Consider the following 21,664-nt stretch of genomic DNA (forward strand, 5'->3'; position numbering starts at 1 on the left):
AGAAAGCTTTGTCGTGGGTTCTATCAGCATAGAAATTCCAATACGAATTGGGATGAAGTTGGAAAGTGAACTGGTTATAATAGGTTTGGGGACACGTACGAGTCGAAGAGGAAGTGGGGGAAAGAAAGTAGTGATTCAGAGAGAGAGAGAGAGAAACAGGCAGCAGTACATCACGCTGGTCAAAGTCGTTGGGTTTTTAGAAAAAAAGTTGAAAGAAACACAGCAGTGTTTAAACCGTGAGATTAAATGCTTAAATCGGTAACAGAAATGAGAGTTAAATCGTAATTTTTAAAGGGAGGAGAGACAAATTTCAGACAGGTTTGGGCTAAGGAGCATAACTTCAAGAAAGTAAAACCCTCAGAATTTAAAAAAACCCACATTAATTTACTATAAAGGTTAGAAAATTTATTAAAATAATGAATGAATTTGTCTGAAATGATATTTTAAATAATAACTTAATTTGTTCAAATCTTTGAAAATATGTGTGAATGTTATAGAGTAACAAGTTAAACTGATGCCTTTTATTGATACCTTCTATCTGCTGGTCATGTCTATAAACAATAATCTGGTTGGATATAAGGAGTTGTTTTTAGCTCAAAGCATGAAGGCGGTCCAGTCTTTAGCTGTGATCCCTCAAATCATAGATATTTATGAGAGATTTCATTGATGTCTGTATATGAAGTATTCCTTTAACATTGATTCAGTAAAATTTATTTTCCAGGCTGTGTCAATGAATTCTTACACTTGTGTATGTCCTAGTGGATTTACTGGTGAGCACTGTAGTGAAAATGCAGGTGCCTGTTCTTCAAATCCATGTTTAAATGGAGGAACGTGTTTAGTTTCAGGAACTTCTTATATTTGCCTATGCAACTCTTCATTTACTGGGTCACGCTGCCAAGCACAGGTACAAGGTAAGACATTTGTTATCTACTATGTTAATCACATTCTGTAGTAATCCATTTCAATGAGTAAGCCACAAATATGTGGCTTAATTGACATTGTAGATTGTATCCTGAGTGTTTAAATACTTCTCAGCTTCTTTTGTTTAACAGATATATGCATGCTTTGAAGATTGCAAGCAATACTGGAAGAAGATTTTTATTTTGACAGGGTCACTCAAACAGCAAAGCAAAATCTCTCTCTCTCTCTCTCTCTCTCTCTCTCTCTCTCTCTCTCTCTCTCTCTCTCTCTCTCTCTCTCTCTCTCTCTCTCTCTCTCTCTCTCTCTCTCTCTCTCTCTCAGAGAGAGAGCAAATAATTTAAGATATGATTAATGAGCAGCTTTTAAGTGGAAAATACTCTCCTTTCAAACTATGGCTTGAGGGCTAGTTTCTGTGAACTGTTGAGATCTGTAAAATTGATAAATATTTCTTAAATTTGCTATGCTTGAATTAATTATGTACCAGCAAGTAGGTTGGGAATTTTTGAAGAGGAGTGATTTTTGATCAAACAGTAAGCAAACTAATTTATAATGAAACAATTGATACAGAAACTGATTATTATCAAATTTTTATGTAACTCTATACATTGGTTTATTATTTATGCAACAACAACTATAGAAAATTTTAAAAATTAATTATTAGTGATAAAAGCAGTATTACTACCAACAAGGCTGGCTCAAAATACTGGCAACTTGGGCAATTGCCAAATAGCAGATGAAATTCAGCTGTCATGGGTGTCACAATTCCCATATTACATGATTTCATTCCATTGTAACTTATCAGTGGAAAGCACTAGATGACTGTGTGCCAATCAAATCTTGCTACTATGTGGTCACCAGATGCTTCCCACTGATAAGTTTCAGTAGAATGATACCATATAATGTGGAAATTCCACCGCTCATGACAGATGAATTTTGTCGGCTATGTTCTATGTGTGAGCTTTTATTCACCAATCATCTATATGAGAGGATCTCTCAAGGCTAATAATGTCGTATTTGGTGTTCTAACAAGGTATCCATGTTTAGTTGGATATAATGATTAACTTTTGGTATTAATACTGTTTCCATCGCTAATAATTAATTTTGAATTTCTAACTGCATTGTTATAAAGTTAGGTTTCAAATATTGTGTTTTCATCAGTTATGATCTTAAAAGGGTTAAATTGACATCCTTACGTTGGCAATTTCAGATTGTGGAGGCAGTTTTACAAGTTTAAATGGATCCCTCAGTTACCCCACTGTGGAAGGTGAAACCTATCCCCATTCAATTACTTGTGAATGGCTTATACGTGTACCCTTTAACAAGGTATGACAAATTGATTAATAATACAACTGAGCTTTAATACTATTGTATAACTGTTTCTCATTAGTATCACATATTAGATCTGTGGTTCTTGAATGATGTACTGCAGTACACTTGTTTGCTAGAAGAGGTATATTAGTGCATCTCAGATAATAAAAAATATAATTTAAGACAGTAGAAAATCCTTAGTAACATTTAAGCATCTTGAAAAGCATGTTATTCACAATTTTATTTTACATAATTATGATTAACAAAAGAAGGCAAGCAATAGATTTCTACATTTTTTCTAAATTTAAAACTGTAAAATAGTTTTTTTTTTATTCAAGCTTTGTATGTAAAGCATGTATAAGTGTAGGCATGACTGTGTGATAAGTTCACTTCCCAACCACATGGTTCTGGGTTCAGTCCCACCACGTGACATCTCAGGCAAGTGTCTTCTACTGTAACTTCAGGCCACCAAAGGCCCTGTGAATGAATTTGGTTGATGGAAACTGAAAGAAGCCCATTGTGTGTGTGTGTGTGTGTGTGTGTGTGTGTGTGTGTGTGTGTGTGTGTGTGTGTGTGTGTGTGTGTGTGTGTGTGTGTGTTAGTCCCCCATCACTGCTTGACAACTAGTGAGGGTGTATTTGTGTCCATGTGACATAGTGGCTTGGCAAATAGGACCAACAGAATAAGTATCAGGCTTTAATGAATCAAAATACTGGGGTTGATTTGTTTGACTAAAAATTGTCAAGCTGGTACTCCAGCATGGCTGCAGTCTAATGACTAAGTAAAACAAAAGGTAATAGTGGTTCAGTAATTTTTTAATTTGATCTCTAGCATGCAATGAGCTCAAAAAGATTGTGATTTCCTGCTCACCCAAAGGTTTCAATGTCTTTCTAGGGCAAGATATTTTCACACCAGACATCAAATGCAGCAGAAATTAGTGTCAGAGCTTGGATTTTATAACAAAACTAGTTTGAAGCTGAATGTTCGAGTAGTTCTATGTTAATTTACATTATTTACATTTGAGGGATATTTGTCTTCATCCTGTTTGTTGTTAACACCATGTAAATAATGTAAATAATGTACATAATTCCTCATCTCTTAAATATAGAACTGTAGTTCTGTGTTAGTTTATCTTGGATCTTAGGCTTTGAATACTCATTATTGTCTGAGCTATACTTATCTATGAAACTGTTTACTGAGCTGGCAAGAATTGTTTTGCTCACAAAGATTGTGTAATGCCTATAACCAGGTAAAACCATCAACCATTCAACTGTTCAGTTTTGTTTTGATCATCTGTGATTTTGTTTTCAAAAATTACTCCATGCTTAATATACAAAAGTGTCTGAAAAGGTATACTTGATATAATTCAATCTGTTCTTTCTGAATCACAAAGGTTGGTACTTATATCTAGATTTGCTTAGCTTAAGTAAATGCAAGATAAATCTTCCTTTGGACAGGATACTGATCACTGTGGGTGGTTTCTCTCAAGTTCAGAATTGAATTCAGTGCTGCAAATTGATGAAACATGGCAAATAGTTATACTATCTGCAGTACCTGTGTAAAGCAAGGTGTACTTGGCAGTTGAGAACCATGAGTTTTAAACATGAATTTAAGGAAGCTTTGGTGATTTGATATGAAATATTGACATATTATCTTTTCTACTTGCTGAGTCTGGAGGAAGCAACAATATCCACGGTTCTTGCGGGTTAACACCTGCAGGAAAGACATGAGTGGGGAGAAGATTCCAAAGGGCCAAAGTTCTGGTGAGAAAGGACTAAGCATAGTAGCTAGTTTGGAGCTGGGAGAAAGGTTGAATGCAACCCAACTGATGTGAGTTGGAGAAATGAATAGGTTGGGGTCACCTTAGTGGTAGAGGCATGAGACCAGCTAGCTCCAAGGAGCAGAGGCCAACTGTAGTAATAATCAAAAAAACAGAAAGAGAGGAGAGAGCTTACCTCTAGGCCAGAGCTTGGAATGTGCTTGTTAGTGATTGAATACCAATCAATCAAGTGGCCCTTCTCTGGATATGGTCCAGGATGTCTACGTCTCTCTGATGTAAGAGTAGCACTCTGTTGTGGATCTTACTTGAGCTTCGTTGAGTGTCAACAGATGTTAGGGGCTGAAATATCATCTCTCCTGAAGAGAAGGGCTAGTCTTTGGGATGTGGTCCTCGCAATGTTAAGGATGTATTTTTGCCAGGTAGGTCCCTCATTGATAGTGAAGGCATGTATTTGGAAAACTGCAAGGGCACTAGCTGTGTGCACATGTTTAGAGGAGATATGATGCAATGAGGTGTTCAGCCAACCATACTCTCCTCAACTGAGTCAACACTGTAGAATAGTAGGTGTTGAACAAACATCTATTTTCTTCTGATGTGCAATTTAAATTATCATCTTATGCTCTGTATACATGCAGCTTGAAAGAATATTGGTTTGAAGGAAATGAAAAGTAAAGTTTCTATACGTTTTTCAAAAACAATCCAACTGAAAATTTAGAAATTGTTTCAAGGATTCTATCCATTTCAAGAATTTCACTGCTGCATCCAGAACTATAAACAAAGGAAGAGTTAGCCAATAATAAAATATATGTCCAGATTGTAGAATTGCTGAGCATTATTAATAATAATGCTTTAACTAATCAAACCTTTTCTTTTGGCTCAGTGTAACAGGTATCCCAAAAAGTAAAGCAGCATAGAACATTTGAAACCCTCCTTATTTATGTAAGACTTTTGTTGAAGGTAATGTTAGTAGGATGCTTTGCTAACTGTATCATTCAGTTTTGAAATGTCTATTTTCAGGTGATACACCTTAATTTTACAGCATTAGACACAGAATGTCGTTTTGATTATGTGGAAATACATGACGGAAGAAATAATTTATCCCCTTCTCTAGGCCAGTTCTGCAATTTAGATACGCTTCAAAACAGGTCACTTACTAGTACAAGAGAGATGATATTTATAAAATTTCGATCTGATCACAGTGTTGCCAAAACAGGCTTTCGGTTAAACTGGAATGCTCAAGAACCAGGTAAGAAATTTAGCATCAAAAGTAATTCAAAGTATAGTCGCTTATTTTACCCCCACTCCCGAAGAAAACAACAAATAAAAACAGTAATTATTAAAGAACAGTCTTGTAGAATCCACATACACTGACTACTTGTCATAGCATGATGTCCAGGTGATTAGTTGCTGTTTATTCCTTAATGAGTATTGATAGAGAAGAATTATAACTAAAAATGTTCCAGCTATGATCATCCTGTTTTCTTTTTCTTTCAAGTATAGTTTATCTCTCAAGTTGTTAGGCTGTGATTTAAAAAAGATTTGGCTGCTATTTCTAGGAGATCAAAGGCAAACAATCAGGCTCTGATTGTCTACACAAATCAATAAGTTTTCTTTATGGCTTTGTATCAGTCAATAATTTAAGCTAGTGTACATCATTGTTGTGTTATAATGACTGTATAAGTAAAATTTTGTTAGAGTTTGTTTCTAAGCATCACTTTCACCATAATTTTATGTCAATTCTCCATGCTGACATGATAGACAGGTCTTCATGGTCTAAACCAGTTCTACTCAGCAATTAGTGTCTACCTCGACTGTTGGGAGGACCAGGCTCAGAGGTATGTTTCATTTTGGCCTGTTTTCTATAGGTGGGCCAAAAATGAAGTTATCTGTATATACCTGATGTCTATCTGTCTATTTGCATATGCACACCACACTCACATGCACACATGCATGCATACTTGCATGGCAAGCTGGTAGAGGAACAAAACCTACTCTTCTGGGTAAGTATGACAGAAAGAATGTTAACAAAGGGTAGTATTGAAGACCGGGATGCTCTTGCTGCAATTCATCCATTGCACCTTTCCTGTCTCTCCTTCACTGTCTGTCTCATCTCCTCTGCCTCCCAGCCTGGGATGCTTTTGTCCTCTGCTCTCACTCCACCTCTGTTCCCCCTCCCTCTATCCTCTTCATATCTTATAGCTCTAACTCTGTATTCCCCCTCTATTCTCTCCTTTCTCTAAGTTGCTCTTCACCCATTTTATCTCTCGTTGTTTTTGCTATATTGATCCACTGCTTCCCTTTCCCTTTTTCTCTTGGTGTCTGCCCCCACAGCTTCCCCACTTGGCATACTTTCTCCTCATTTACACTCTACTTACCCCTACTACTATGATATTTTCCAGCCTCTCTTTCCATCCCTGCTCATTCACTGACCCCCCCCCGTGCTCTCTGTCTTATTTTCTTTCATTGACCTCTCTCCACAACCCCTCTGCCATCTCAACACTTTCTCATCCCTCTGTCTCTGACCTACCCCACCATGACCCCAACACCTTAATTTTCTTCAATGACTCTCTCTCCAGAACCTTACCAAAACTCTCTCTTCCATGTTTCCTTTCTCTCATGCTTTCCATTCATATTTACCCTTATAATGGGGGTTAGTCCTGGAATCTCTTACCCAACCCACCTTATTACCTTTAGCATTCTGTCCTCCTTTTCTCACTAAACTCTGGCATTATCCCTTTCCCTGTCCTCTTCCCTATCCAATCTTCTTCCCCCAATAGTCTACTTTGTTATTCTCCCTACTACACCCTCTCACAACTATCAATGTTTCTCTCTTCATACTCTACCCTCTTTCATCACCTTACCTAAAATCATGCACTCTCTCTGTTCTTTTTCACTTACAGGGGCCCCTTTAGGCTCTTAGTATGGTAAATTGCTAGACAACCTCACTAGTGCTGGTGCAACAAAAAATGCCCATTATACTCTGTGAAGGGATTGGTGTTAAAGGCATCCAGCTGTAGAAACCACAACAAAATAGATATAGGAACATAACATGGTCTTAAGATTTGTTGGATCCTATCAAACAGTCCAATTAATGCCAGCATGGAAAACAGATGTTAAATGCTGATGATGATCTCTCTCTCTCTCTCTCTCACACACACACACGCACACACACACACACACACACACACACTTTTCCCTCCCTGACCATGTAGTTTTGGGTTTAGTCCTACTGTGCTGCAGTCCTGGGTTGACAAAATCCTTGTGAGTGGATTTGGTAGATAAAAACTGAAGAAGCCCATCATGTGTGTGTGTGTGTGTGTGTGTGTGTTTACATTTGTGCTGAGCTATGGGAAATGATGTTGCTGTCATCTCCTCTGTCTATAGGTTGTCCACTAGCATATATACACTCAATACAAAAAGTGTACTGTGTATAATCATTATAGCCATTCATTGGAAGATCAGGTTTCACTTTGTAGTTACTACATCTCTCTCCTTTTCCCTTTTTCCTTCTCATTCTCTCACATCTTGAATTAGATATATTTTGGGTGTAGCGAATAAATTGTCTAATTTACGCAAAAATGAAAATAACACTGACATCTCATTTTACCAAAATTACATAAAAATATCTTGAAATACTAAAGAATAAATTTATTCAATAAAATCACCATTGGCTTCAACTATGGCCTCCAGAAATCAAAAACAAACAACACATACGTGAATTTAAAAATATAAAATGGCGACAGTTTACCCATCGCACCCTGTAAACATATGCAGGTTTGGTGGTGTTTTTTTTTTGTCTTAAACTGTAGAATTTTTCTTGAATAACGATTTAAATAATTCTACCTCTATTTTCAAATGGTAGTTTGTGGTGAAACAATTCGTGGTAAAACCCATGGAGTAATTACAAGTCCTGGATATCCACACAATTACCCTCATAACCGTGATTGCGTGTGGACAATTGAAGTACAACCTAATCAGGATATTTACATACATTTTGGAGAGGTTTCACTTGAAACTAGTATATTTTGTTATGATTATATTGAGGTAAGGCTTCATTTGAAATCTTTTCTAAAGAGGATAAGGTTAATAATTAAAAGCATTAAAGGAATAAATTCTTGGTTATTTTGAGCAAGCATCCTATCTAGTTTTTTTCAGGTACTACATTATACCTGTTTTTTTCTCTTTTGATGAGAGATTGTGTTTTGAAGGAGATTTGACTGCAGTTTCTAGCTGGTCAAATGACCATGTAAAAGCTGTCTTGTTTAATTTTGTCTCATGTTTTGAGTTCAAATGTATTTAAGAATTCCACTTCATTTTCAGCTCTCCAAGATTGACAAAAGGTTATACCGCCTTCCCTACACAAGTTGGTCATTGTATCTGCTCCAAAGAAAATCAAATTATTTCATTACTGTAACATTTAATGAAATTGTAGATGAGTTAAAAAAGAATTGGAAAACTAACCATAGTTTGTACTATGTTATTGCCACTGCACCATACACTTACCTTCCAGTAATCAAGTTTACCTAGTTCTGTGAAGGTAATACTGGATGGTATAAATCATTATTCTAGGATAGACTAATATTTATCATCACTACTGTCTTCTTTGATTTTAAAAATTCAAACATAAATTCATCACACATTTATTGACTCTATACTTGTCATTAGACTGAGGGTTAAATAAATCCAAAATTTTGCTATATTTTAATTATCATATGACAAAACTTATTGCCTTGTTGACTGTTACATGATTTTTTTTTACCTTTGGGATTTCTAGATTAGGAATGGTCTAACAGAAGATGCTGCATTATTGAGAAAAATTTGTCACTCTGGTTCACCAAAACCACTGAGATCTACTGAGCCATATCTCTATATTAAATTTCATACGGATTCAAGTTACAGTGCCAAAGGATTTCACATATCGTTTTCTGCTATAGAAGGTAAATAAGATTATTTTTTTAAAACAATTATCTATTGTATATAAATTGTAGATGTAAAAGCATGTAAATTGTTGAAATTTTTGTTTAACAACCATTAAGTGAGAGTGGCCAAGAAGAAGAGGTCTTGGTATCTCAGTTGAATTCTTTTATTTTTTTTAATTCTTTTACTTGTTTCAGTCATTTGACTGTGGCCATGCTGGAGCACTGCTTTGAAGGGTTTTAGTTGAACAAATTGACCCCAGGAATTATTTTTTAATCCTAGTACTTATTCTGTTGGTGTCTTTTGTCGAACTGCTAAGTTACAAGAACATAAATACACCAACACCGGTTGTCAAGCGGTGATTGGGGAACAAACACAGAAACAAAGGCACACACACACACACACACACACACACACACACACACACACACACACACACACACACACACACACACACACACACACACACACACACACACACACACACACGCAAGAGACTTCTTTCAATTTCTGTTTACCAATTCCATTCACGTTTTGGTCAGCCTGAGGCTATAGTAGAAGACATTTGCCCAAGGTGCCACATGGTGGGACTGAACTTGGAGCGATGTGGTTAGAAAGCAAGCTTCTTACCACATGGCTAGGCTGTTACTATGTTGTTATGCCTTGGTTAACACATTTATGCCCTTTGGCTCTGTTGCCTTTTTAGTAGAGAAAGAGCAGATGCAGCTTGCCAAATTCTTAACTTCTCATTTGCAACACCAAATAAACCTCACCAGCATCAAGAGAAACTGAATGCAAATGAAAACATTGATTATTACTTATACTCAAAGTTGATGAAGCATGGAAACTGCCACTCTCAGTTTCACATTACTCATATAGCTTACACCCAATCGTTAAATCTGAAACTTCTACAGGGACTCCAACTCAACAGAGGAGACTAATTTTGATAAGTCTTTTACTTCCCAAACTGTTCAGTCTTTTTAACTCTTACAGGATGTATCTCAATAGTGTGTTTCACCCTCTATAAGGGAAATCTCTCTGATTCTGCCAAATATCAAGTCTTTTCTTTCATTTCCAACATCTTGAAGATAATAGAAACAGTTGTAAATAATCACTTCTTTTATCTTGAATCCCTTTCTTTTCTCAATGTCCAATCTGTTTTCTGATGTCATGCACATTGGTCACTCATTCTTGTAAACAATGTAAAATATGTTATGGTTTATTCTCCATATCTTCTCTAATAAAGATTAAAGGCATTCCACTATGACCTTTCTGTCTATTGAGTACCTAAGACTACATTATTCAATGTCTCAATTAGGCAGTAGGATGTGGTTTGAGGGTATTTGAATATTATTTCTTGTTGATCAAGAGAGGCTTCTTCATTGGCTTGTCAAGAGTAGTATATCTGCACATGGCATCCTCAAAACTTTGAACTGGTAAGCATGCAAATCTTGTTAAGTTTATTATATATTAGCTCCTTCCATCTCTCTTGGACTGAAAGTTTTCTCTTGGATCATTCCGTCATAGTAAGTTTTGATGAGGCTCTTTTTATTTTCTAACTCTATAGATCCTCAGGGTTTAGTCTGTTGGGTTCTTTCTTCCCTTAGTACATGACCCTCTCACTGTCACTTTTATCCATACACCCCTAGACAAATAACATCACCCTTCACTACTCCTTAATCTTCAGAACATATATATATATTATCCATGTAATAGGGACCCCTCACAAAGAACTTGTCAGATTATCATGAACAGAAACTTCCAAAGCCATTCTCCTGTAAGACATAATAGTTAGATCTTTTTCAACAGTATCAAATACAATTACAATTGGTGATGAGTTCTTGCAGCATTACACCATTCTTACTCATGAGCAATGGTATCTGGACAACTGCCCAATTGACAAGAGCCTGATAGACAAGTGCCCAATGGCTAAGTGCAGAACAGACAATTGCCCAACTGTCAACTGCCAGATGGACAAATACACAACAAATACAACTGCCAGAGGGAAAATTACCCGATAACTTTAAAGTAATTGAAGCTAAAAAATATAAATACTAAAATTAACTCAAGTAAAATTATATTAAAACCTTTTAGTTGTCAAAGCATAACATAAAAAAAAAATATTTAATTTTTTTCAAAGGTAAAATAAAAGTACAAAAATAGAATTTATGTTTTATTTGTGGAAACAAAGGTAAAACTTTAACAAAAAAAAAAAAGAAAATACATTAAATTTTTGTGGTGTGATGGAGGAAAAAGACAACAAGAAGCAAAAGGGAGAAAGAAATACAGCGACCTTACCTTGTCAACCGTGGCGGGATAAACGATTGCTCCAGATCAAACCATGTCTTCTACGTACGCCGTTTCTGTTCGAACTGCCCACATGTGCTCTCTGTCCACGCATCCGCGTGTGGCCGACTTCCGCTCGCCCTTTCGGTCTTCACTTCCATTTGCTTCATCTGCGATCCCTCTCCACCAACACCACATAGCTCATCACAGCCCATAACACCACATGTAACACCACAATTTTATAAAAACAATATTATTTACAGATAATTTATCAATATTATGAACAATAATGTAATTTGGAAAATAGTAAAAAAATAACTAAAACTCTATTCCTCTCAAAATATCCATCACTTCCCAATTTTCACAATCCTCCACAATATTTGCAATTCTTTACATTAAATCTTGATATTTTTTCTTTTTGGGTGAAAGCTGATGTCCTGCCAGCATTTGGTTGATGATCGTATCATTAAATGCTTGTTCCGTCTTCAATACCTGAAGAGAACACCAGATATTTAGATGACTTGACGTTATATTCACCTGTAAATGGTTATTGCCATCCTTCCAAGGAAGTAATTGTTTGTGGAAAATCATTTCATATGCAGTCATACATGTTCCACATACAAATAGAATGTTATGCCATCATATTCTACTGATATAAGCATCTTCAAAATAATCAATAATTGGATCTGCTTCATGGCACAAATTTTCTTGCAATTGCTCAAATGCTGTTACAACATTGTCTACTGGCACAAAAGCCAAGGTTGGTATCATGCAAATGCTTAGAGCAAAATCAGCATCACTCTGATATCTTGATTGCTGTCCCTCTGATTGTACCTTCTGATAAACTGCTTGAGAAAGATGGAAAAAACATCTTTTGACAATTGCCTTTGAAAAATTTTGGTAATTGCATTCTTAGCAGCTTGTTCATAATCGATCAAAATATTAGCTGGGTTGAACCTGGAGTTAACAGCCCAAAGTTGGCTGAAAAGTTTTTCATAGGTGGCTTGATATTTATTTGGCAATGATGCAAAGACACAAAGAATCATTCAATTAGAGATTAAACAGTGAATGTACCATCACAAAACCAATCACTTTAAAATTGCAAGAGTGGCATATTTTTCTCAGTAGAAAACAAAAGTACACGGTTCTCACTGGGTCTATTATAGTAAATTAATGAATTTTCCTCTTTTGCATATTATTTGTATTCATTTGGAATGACCATGTCACGCAAGTTTCTCGGTATAGGATGCACTGTGTGTATAGCTTGCTTATGTCTTCTGATTGAATGCCTAATAGTGCTTGTGGCCGGTAGTTGAATAGAGACTTTTTCCAAAACATTCTGTGAAGTTTGTGTTATAGTTTGTTGTGAAGTTTGCTGGGTTGTAATAGGTTTCTCCTTCATTTTCTCACATACAGATGAGAGATCTTGATGAAGAATATCTGCAGCATGAATGTGCTCATGTGTCTGGCTGATTATTTTTTCTCCACACTGTATAATTTTGGTCTTGCAGTTGTTATGTTTGCAGTATTCACATCTGTAAAACATATTTCCAGATGACAAGTCCTTGTTCTTAATGTAAACGTAACCATTACAGAAGAGTTCCAACCCTCCATGTTGAGTTTTAACAAAATGAATGGCTACTAACAATTGTATATAAATGAAGATGAAAAAAGTTTCACAAGCTTCACTGTTAATAGAGTTGCTAAGCCTTTCAACAACTGGTGGTCCTTTACTTCAGCAAACTGAGGAAAAATGCAATTTTTGAGTACAAGAATATTTGTCCAAATGACAGACAAAGATAAAGTGAACGTGTCTGTTGGGCAGATATCTATCAGGCAGTTGTCTGTCAGGCAGTTGTCCATTGGCAATTATCTGTTGGGCAATTACTTGTCATGCAGTTGACCTAGAACCCATGAACAACACACATTTAACCCTCTCAAAGATAATACATTTTTTGATTTATGTTTCATTTAGACCTTCAAGGTTGTGGAGGCAGGCGGGCACAAAAAGAAGGAGTGATTACATCAACAAACTTCCCTAACTCCTACGGAAACAATGAAGATTGTGTGTGGATAATCCAGCCACAGCATACTGTGATATTTTCATTTGATATTCTTGATCTTCCTGGTGAAAGTCCATGTTTATCAGATTATGTGGAGGTTTGTAATTTAACACCTATTTACTAATTTAAGCAGCAAATATTTTGGGCAATTATGTTTTTTTCTCTTTTCTTCCTTCACATCTATATTAGCAACATCAGTGCCACCACATTCACCACATTCATCCTTACCATTATGATTATTAGCAATATTGTCTCATTATCATCACAGTCATCTTTATAGTCATTGTTGTCTTCATTGTCACTTTCATCATCATTGTCAGTGTTATTTTCATCTGCTCCATCATCTTCATTAGCACTGTTATCTTCATCATTGTTGTTCTAATCAATCTTTATTATTATCTTCAATGTAACTGTTGGTATTGTCTTTCTCATCATTATATTCTTTGTTATCAGAATCATCATGTCATTGCCATCATAAACAGCATTGTTATCATTCTCATTTTTGAAATCATTGCTATTGTCATTATTGAAATCAAGATAATGATTATCTTTTGAACAATTCTGACTGAGGACATTGCTTTTAACATTAGAATTCACCATTCTCTTAGTACAGGAACTTACTCTGTTTTGCAAACTTTAATGTATTTTTGCCAATGTAGAACACCAATAGTTTCTTTGAACTTTTATATTTCCCTTCTAAAACTCAACATAATTGTTCCAGGTAGAAGGAAGCTATAAAGGTGGCATGAAAGAGGTTGGTACTATAGTGTTGTGAGAATAGTGGAGATGAAGAAGATAACAATATTAAGAAAGTCAGAGCAGAATGACAATGGTGATCAAAAGGATGGTGATAGTCCTGAAAATTGAAAATGCTGCTAATTCACGTTAATTAACTTTTGTTGATGTCAGCTATATTATTTACAACATATAAAAGCAGTTCTTATTGACAGTTGATGCACATTCCCATTGCATGTGTGCATGTGTGTGGGTGCAAATTCACAATCATAAAGACACTCATGCACAGATATGTAAATACATTCATGTATAGGCATTATAGTGTGCAAATAGTTATTGTTACATTATTTTCATTTTTTACATTTGACAGATATTTGTCCTCATCTTGTTTTTGTTAACACAATGTTTCGCTGATATACTCTCCAGCCTTCATCAGGTGTCTTGGGGAAATTTCAAACCTGGGTTTTCATTCCTAAGGTACTTTTCAGGTCACTGCTTGGAATCAAATTCGGAATCTTGGGGTTAGTAGCCTGCGCTCTTAATCACTATGCCATATGCCCTTGGTTATTGTTAGTTATGATATAAGTGAATCTAACTCAATAATTAAAAAATACACAAAGAGCTGAAAATGTATTGCATCATATAAATTATTATTGACTAAAAGGAAATAACTAGAGATAAAATATATATAGAACATCTACTTGTAGAAAAATTATGTTAAAATCAATTGCTTCAACTTGAAATATATTTTCTTCTTTAGTTTCAAGTTGAATTTATTTAACTATTTGAATTAGAATCAATTTCTGTAGGGTGGAGAATTGTTAGCTTCAGTTCAGCCTTAGTCAAATAGACTTATGATTCCTTCTATGAAATTCCATCTTTATCTCAGACATGGTATGCCTAGGATATAGTGTGCCCTTCCCTTTTAAGACAGAACAGTGTGGTTTGAGCAAGATTTCATTGTTTTTTAAAGCAACTTGAGCAACTGCTTAGTGGTTTCATTGTTAGTTTCAGCCTGCAGAGTTGGCAGAAGTAGTAGCTTGAAATTATTTAGTCTCTTAGTGTGTTTTTGGTTCTCATTCTACCAAGATTGACTTCATGTTCTACTTCCCACTGGAGTGGAAGTTGGTCAGTAACATAAGAACAAACATTTTTCTGGGGTCAACTGGAGTGATTGTATACCTCCTCACTTCAATATTTGACCTTGTTTCAAAATAAATCATTATTAGTTATATCTACTGGACATACTTGCAGTATGTAGTTACATTCAGAATTCAATTCCCACTAGTCTGAATTTTTGTCTTTCATTCCTTTAGGGTCGATTAAATGAGTATTCATAATATTTTGGGTGTATATTCAATTGATTATACTCCAGCTTTATAAATTTGTAGCATTGTTCTGAAAGTAAGAAATCAAATTTTGTTATATTAAAGAGCTGAAAAAAAAAGTTCAAAATTTGTAGAGCATCAAACTAAATCCTGGACTAGATTCAGTTCTGAATGTCAGTGTTATAAGTTTTAATTCTTCTCAAGCTACATTATTATTTTTTTTGGACAGATAATATAAGCCCTATTAATATATTGTGGTCAGTTCAATTGATTATATTTCTACTGCAGCAATTTGCTTTATGCTTAGTCAGATCAATTAGTTTCATCATCAGTTTTAATCAATTCTTGTTTTGCAAATTAAATTTTCTATGAATCCGGTATTTTAGCAATTCTTTATCAATAATTTTGTAACAGGTACTTATTTTATCCACTTCTGAATGATAAAAGTCCTGTTGAAGTTACTTTAGGTTTCATCCTTTCAGGTCCATAAAATATATACCAGTTAATTATTAAGGTCAATAAAATTGATTGTTACTGCTCATGAAAGTTTTGACCTTGTACCCAAGTAAGAGGTCAATAATTTTGTATAGAAATAGTTAATGTTTTATGATGTAAGTTGTCATTTGTAATGTAAATTCTGACTTTCAAAACAATTTGACTTTCTGTCAGATTGTTTCTGTCAAGTCTCCATTTCTATGAAAACTTTCAATTAACTAAAAATCATGTTTTTATTCTGTTTTTCAGGTTCGCGATGGTTCATTACCAGTCTCTCCTTTGATTGGTCGCTATTGTGGACAAACCAAACCATCAGTAATTTTCTCAAACCAGAATAGTATTTGGGTACATTTTAAATCTAACTTTTCTGATACCCACGTAGGTTTCAGAGCCCAGTGGAAAGTTGGTGAGTTTTGTAACTTTTCATTTGTAAGATTTGGATTTTGTTTCATTATAAAACTATGTATATATTTTAGTTTGAAGTAGTGCCAGTTCTTTCAGACTGGTGAGATCAATGCAATTGATGTTCATCTCGAATTTCTATTGGTTGATACCCGAGGGAAAATGTGGACAGAATGGCTGTCCAGATAGTTGAAGTTCTCTGGATAAAACATTGGGTGAAGTGTTTATTGTTTTACTTCCGTGAACTAAAGATGTGAAAAGGAGGAGAAACTGGTGCACCAAATGGGATGGTGTTCATATGATTGACAGCTTTCTTATTTATAAGAGCAAGAATCATTGTTGTAATATGTTATGTCTTTGGGGTTGAATATCTTGTCAATAATGTTATGATGACATTGGGATGTGCACAAGGGTGTAGAATAGTATTACCCAAATAAATATTTGGATATGGTTATCTAGAACACCCTTTCGCAGAATTAATATGTTCACAAAGAACGTGCTTGGTACTATGACAAACGTAGGTATGATATTAAACTAACACAGTAATCCAATATTAATGATCAATTCTATCAACTGCATACTGTGAACTGCTGACTGTGAACTGCCAACAGTTCACACAGTTTCTTTATTTTATTGCAATGCATCATCCACTTATTGTCCAGCTATATGTCATCCAAGAGCAAAAAAATATTCAATCAAAGCTATTCCTACTCTGATCATCCCATCATTTTGTGTGTGTACATTGGTCAATGTTTCCTTCGTTTTTTTTTTTTTAGGAAGATTTGGTTGTTGTTTCTAGCAGATTGAATGACCATGTAGCGGCTCCTTGTTGGCTGAATTGTTTTATGGATTATGTTTTCAAGACATTTGTTCATAGAAGTAGTATATGACTGGTATGAAGTATTTAGATTTAAGGCAGTGAATTGTCCAGTATCCTAATAATATAACTACTAATTTACAATCATTGCCTGAAAAGTAATGATCAAATGATCCGGATGTTGGACTATTTACCTAGGAGTATCAGTTTAAACTTTAGAAGTTTCATAAATCTACCTTAGCTTATGATATAACCTCACTCACTTGATAGCTAATGAAATGCCATCGTACTAAGTATAGAACTGAAGCTTACCTGCCTTAAACAATTCATCAGATTATAAAATTGCACAATACAAACTTAGATGAATGCTTAAAAGAAATTTGAACTTATTATTTCTAAAAAGGAAACAATAGTGGTACTGTCATATTACTGAAAGTCATATCTTTTATTAGACTTTTAGCAAAAACATTTGCTACTTTCATTTACATTTTCAGTTAATTACAGTTTGCCTTTCAGAGTAAAAGCAGGTTGTTTGTTTCTGCTGGAATATGAAGAGATTCCAGTTGAGAGATGTCACCCACCTTAACTAAATTCAAGAACAACATGTAGTAAAGAAAATTAGCTAGATTGGAATTATGTAGTTGAAGATATGTATCTTAAGCTCAACCATTTATAAAAAAATATTATTAACAGATCATAAAATGTCCTGTTGTCACAGGAACCAGTCTCCCTTTCTAATGATTAAAAAAACCCTGTCTCATCGCTGAACTCGGGAGAGCAGGAGACTAGCAGAGTCAAATGTAAATGAACTGGCAGAAGTGAACACAAAAATGCTGCATCTTTCCTTAAAAAAAAATCATGAGTCTTTAGATGTGAGTATAGAAGTTTATAATTACTAATATCTATGAACATGACACATGAAGAGAATGTGAGAAAAAGTGCCATAAATAGAGAAATTAGAAATGGCTAAGTGAATTAGGTGTTTCATCTGCATGCTCATGGATTGTCAGTTCAAATTATGTTTGGTTGTTTTGGAGCAGAATTTTTTATTTTACATAACTTCAGTTCACCTAGATATTATGAATAGGTACCAGAGATACAGGAAGGTTATCTGTGATAAACTAACATCTTGTCCAGGGATAGTGTTACCTCTTGTTTGCTTCATGCCATGAAACTGAAGCTAAACAGCAAAATACTCTTTTTTGCAGAAAATATTAGATTGTGCTTAATTTTGAAACTTTTGTTTCCTCTGTCCTGAAAAATACTCTAATTATAACACTTTCTAGTAGTATGTGATTGTTCATTCTTTTCTAGCTTGTGGTGGAACTTACAGAGAACCATCAGGAATACTCCAGACACCATTCTATGGAGGAAGTGGAGACAATGATACAAATGAAATATGCATATATGTTATCTGGCAACAACCTTCAAAATTGATTTCACTAATATTTGAAACATATTCTTATTATGATCAAAATATAAATGCTACTAATTGTACTTCAAACTATATTGAAGTAAGTATTTCTTTATTCTATATCTGAGATTTTCAATTTGAAAATTCATAAGCAACAACTGTCCCTGTTGTTTGTTGATGTTGACTGCAGTATTGCAGCCTACTAGTTGAAAACATTCAATTGTTATCAATTGCCATGGAAGATTTTCTTCTTTGACATCACTTCAATCTGTATTTTAGACTTAGGTATTTTTGACTTGTGTATTTCCCATTCTCATCTGAACTATTGTAGTCAATTTATTTTCCTGCATTACCCAAGCCCAGTGTTTCTGGTACTCAACTTCTTTTCCAGCTCATTTATTCTCTATATTTGTACACATTTGCTTTATTCACTGATCCTCATGATATTTCACTTTAACTTTTGAAAGTACTCTTTTATTATATAGTCCCAGCTTGACATGTAATATTCTACTACTGTGGAGTATCTAATAGTATTCAATTAACATGCAAAACATTTTCTTTTGTTGACAATAGCTAACATAAGGTTTCTTAGTTTTACTAATGCTATATAGCTTAAAAATGAATAATTGGTTGTATTAGAACAAAATCACAAATTTGTAATAAATTATATATATTTGTATGAACTGATTTCAGTATATAAATCATCATCACCATCATTTAACATCCGCTTTCCATGCTGGCATGGGATGGACGGTTTGACTGAGGACTGGCGAGCCAGAAGGCTGGACCAGGCTCCAATCTGACCTGGCAAAAGAAATAAAAGCAAAGCTAATCCTGGTAGGATTTGAATCCAGAACCAAAGAAAATGGAGTTCAATATCAAACAAGCATTTAGTCTAGTTTGGTCTGGTGTTTGGTTATCTTCTAACTTCAAAGATTAATAAATGTTTCATTTTACAATAGTTTTGGAAGTTGTAAAATGCTTAAGTTAAAGAACATTTCTTTAGTACCCAAAGATTTCACTGGAGTGTTGCAGCTGTAACAGGTTTATTTGTAAACCAGGCAAGTTGGAATTCTTTCAGAGAACCTATGATGGTGTAAACAGGGACAATAATTATAGAATGTATAAGGTAATAATTACATGTAAAAGGTAAGTAGAGTGCTAACTGAATGCCTATTCTGTAGGTCTATTCTGTTCTTCTACATTCTGATTTCAAGTACTATGGAAACAAATTTTATGTTTCATCCCTATAGGTTCATAAAAGAAGAGTTAGTCATGTGTTGGTTCAGCTTAATTGATCATGTTCTCCTTTACTGATTTGTGGCCTTATTCTAATATAAGAAACCGGAACATGTATATGAAAAGACATTATTTTTAACTATCAAATTCCTTTATAGCATTCATGTACAGTATTCATGAATTATACCTTCCTCTACAGACATTAACTTTTATACTGCAAACTAAAATGGAATCATTTATATGGTCAGAACATATGCTAGAAATAATAACAAAATCACCCTCAAATTACACCCCACCGTTTTAAAATGGAAGGATAACACTTTAGATAATGCTGCTAGATATACTATGCCTACAAAAAAACCCTAAATAAACAAAACAAAGTCATGCTTGGAGTGTTTTTGGTCATGTTTGCTCAATCAGGGACAACTTAAGGCTAAACAGCAACAAGTAAAATACTTCTAGTTTTATTCATTGGCATTAGGAAGGGTATCCATCTGTAGAAACCATGCCAAATCAGACTGGAACCTGGTGCAACTCTCCGACTTTCCAGTTCCAATCAAACTGTTTAAGCCATGCCAGCATGGAAAGTGGACGTTAAAGGATAATGATGGTTCTGTAATTTTGCCAATTAGCTAACAAAATTTTTCTAGTATCTTCAGTTGAGCATGAGTATTTTTTATACTGACATTGCTAGCTGTATTAATGTAACTTGATGCCTTTTGGTTGTCAACAAATGATTGTTATCTAAAGTCTTACTACATCCCTGTTTGTTGGACTACGTTTATAATAAAAAAGTTGTTCTGATTGAGTCTCTTTCTATTGTTAATAAACAAATTACATCTTTACCATATTCACCTTCTAAACTTGAAACAAACTTTACACCTCTCAGACTCAGACACAAACTTCTGGAAATTAATTAGCTTCTGTAGAGAAAAGCTTTCAGTGTGCGTGTATGTGTGTGTGTGTGTGTGTGTGTGTGTGTGCTCATGCGCACATGTACACGTGCACTTTTCTTAGCTGTTTTGTAAATATTTTAAAGTTCTAAATAGGAAAAAAAAAGACCTTCTAAGGATAATGTCCAGGTAAATACCATATGGAACTTTAAATTCCTCATACTAAATACTTAACTAAAAAAAAAAGAAAAATACTGAAGATTTTGTTTCAGAAAAGAGTGCATTGTTGAATTAATAGTGATTTCTTTTAAGCATTTAAGTATGATATCTATATAATTTAAAGTAGAGGGAAGTGGGAATATATAACATTCATCTTTTTCCAACCTCAACTAGAGTGGGTTGGCTTCAATCGAAAATTTAAACTGGATTGTAAATGCCGCCCATCAGAAGTTATTTGATACTTTAGGTGAGAAAATATTTAAAGAAAAGCAAACTATTTAATAATTTTCAATTAAATATTTCCAGATTCGACAAGGACCTTCCAAGACCTCTCCTCTACTAGGCAAATATTGTAATTATGTTAACCTCCCTCCTGCAATAACTGCACAAGGACAAATGAGAATTGAGTTCAAAGGTGGCTCAGAAAGTCTGGGTTTTAGAGCAAATTATACCACAAATGATGCAGGTTGGTAACTTTGAATTTTTCTTATTCTTAAAATTTAATTTTTAAGGATTCTCTATGTGCAAATTTTATAGAAATATTAATACAGACCCAATGTAAATTATGCGTGTACAAAAGAGATGCAGTGAGATAACAAGCAGATTAACAAAGAAGAAAAATGGTGTCTGTAGTAGATGCAATAACAGAACTCAAGAAATGAATTATTTTATTGAAATTATTTTTATGGAGTGTGATGGGAGGTAAAAGTGATGGGATAGTATGCAAAGGAGAAATGGATGTGAGACAATGATAGCTACACATTGGTAGTTGGAGGGGTAGATAACAGCATGAGCTTCCTAAGGGGAGAGCAATAGATATGTCATAATAACACAGTGGGGGGGGGGG

At 34.6% G+C, this 21,664-nt stretch overlaps 1 protein-coding gene across 1 annotated transcript in view; it reads left to right on the forward strand.

Annotated features, from left to right (window-relative positions):
- Positions 1-21,664, forward strand: part of LOC106881670 (cubilin) — a 218,541-nt gene that overhangs the window by 59,597 nt on the left and 137,280 nt on the right. Inside the window, exons 15-23 of the mRNA XM_052967022.1 lie at positions 722-911; positions 2,129-2,244; positions 5,027-5,255; positions 7,872-8,053; positions 8,784-8,946; positions 13,188-13,372; positions 16,083-16,239; positions 18,367-18,566; positions 21,124-21,283. Of these exons, the coding sequence (XP_052822982.1) occupies positions 722-911; positions 2,129-2,244; positions 5,027-5,255; positions 7,872-8,053; positions 8,784-8,946; positions 13,188-13,372; positions 16,083-16,239; positions 18,367-18,566; positions 21,124-21,283 (1,582 nt within the window). The remainder of the gene's footprint in view (positions 1-721; positions 912-2,128; positions 2,245-5,026; positions 5,256-7,871; positions 8,054-8,783; positions 8,947-13,187; positions 13,373-16,082; positions 16,240-18,366; positions 18,567-21,123; positions 21,284-21,664) is intronic.

This window comes from Octopus bimaculoides, chromosome 4, assembly GCF_001194135.2.
Source record: "Octopus bimaculoides isolate UCB-OBI-ISO-001 chromosome 4, ASM119413v2, whole genome shotgun sequence".
Taxonomy (NCBI): domain Eukaryota; kingdom Metazoa; phylum Mollusca; class Cephalopoda; order Octopoda; family Octopodidae; genus Octopus; species Octopus bimaculoides.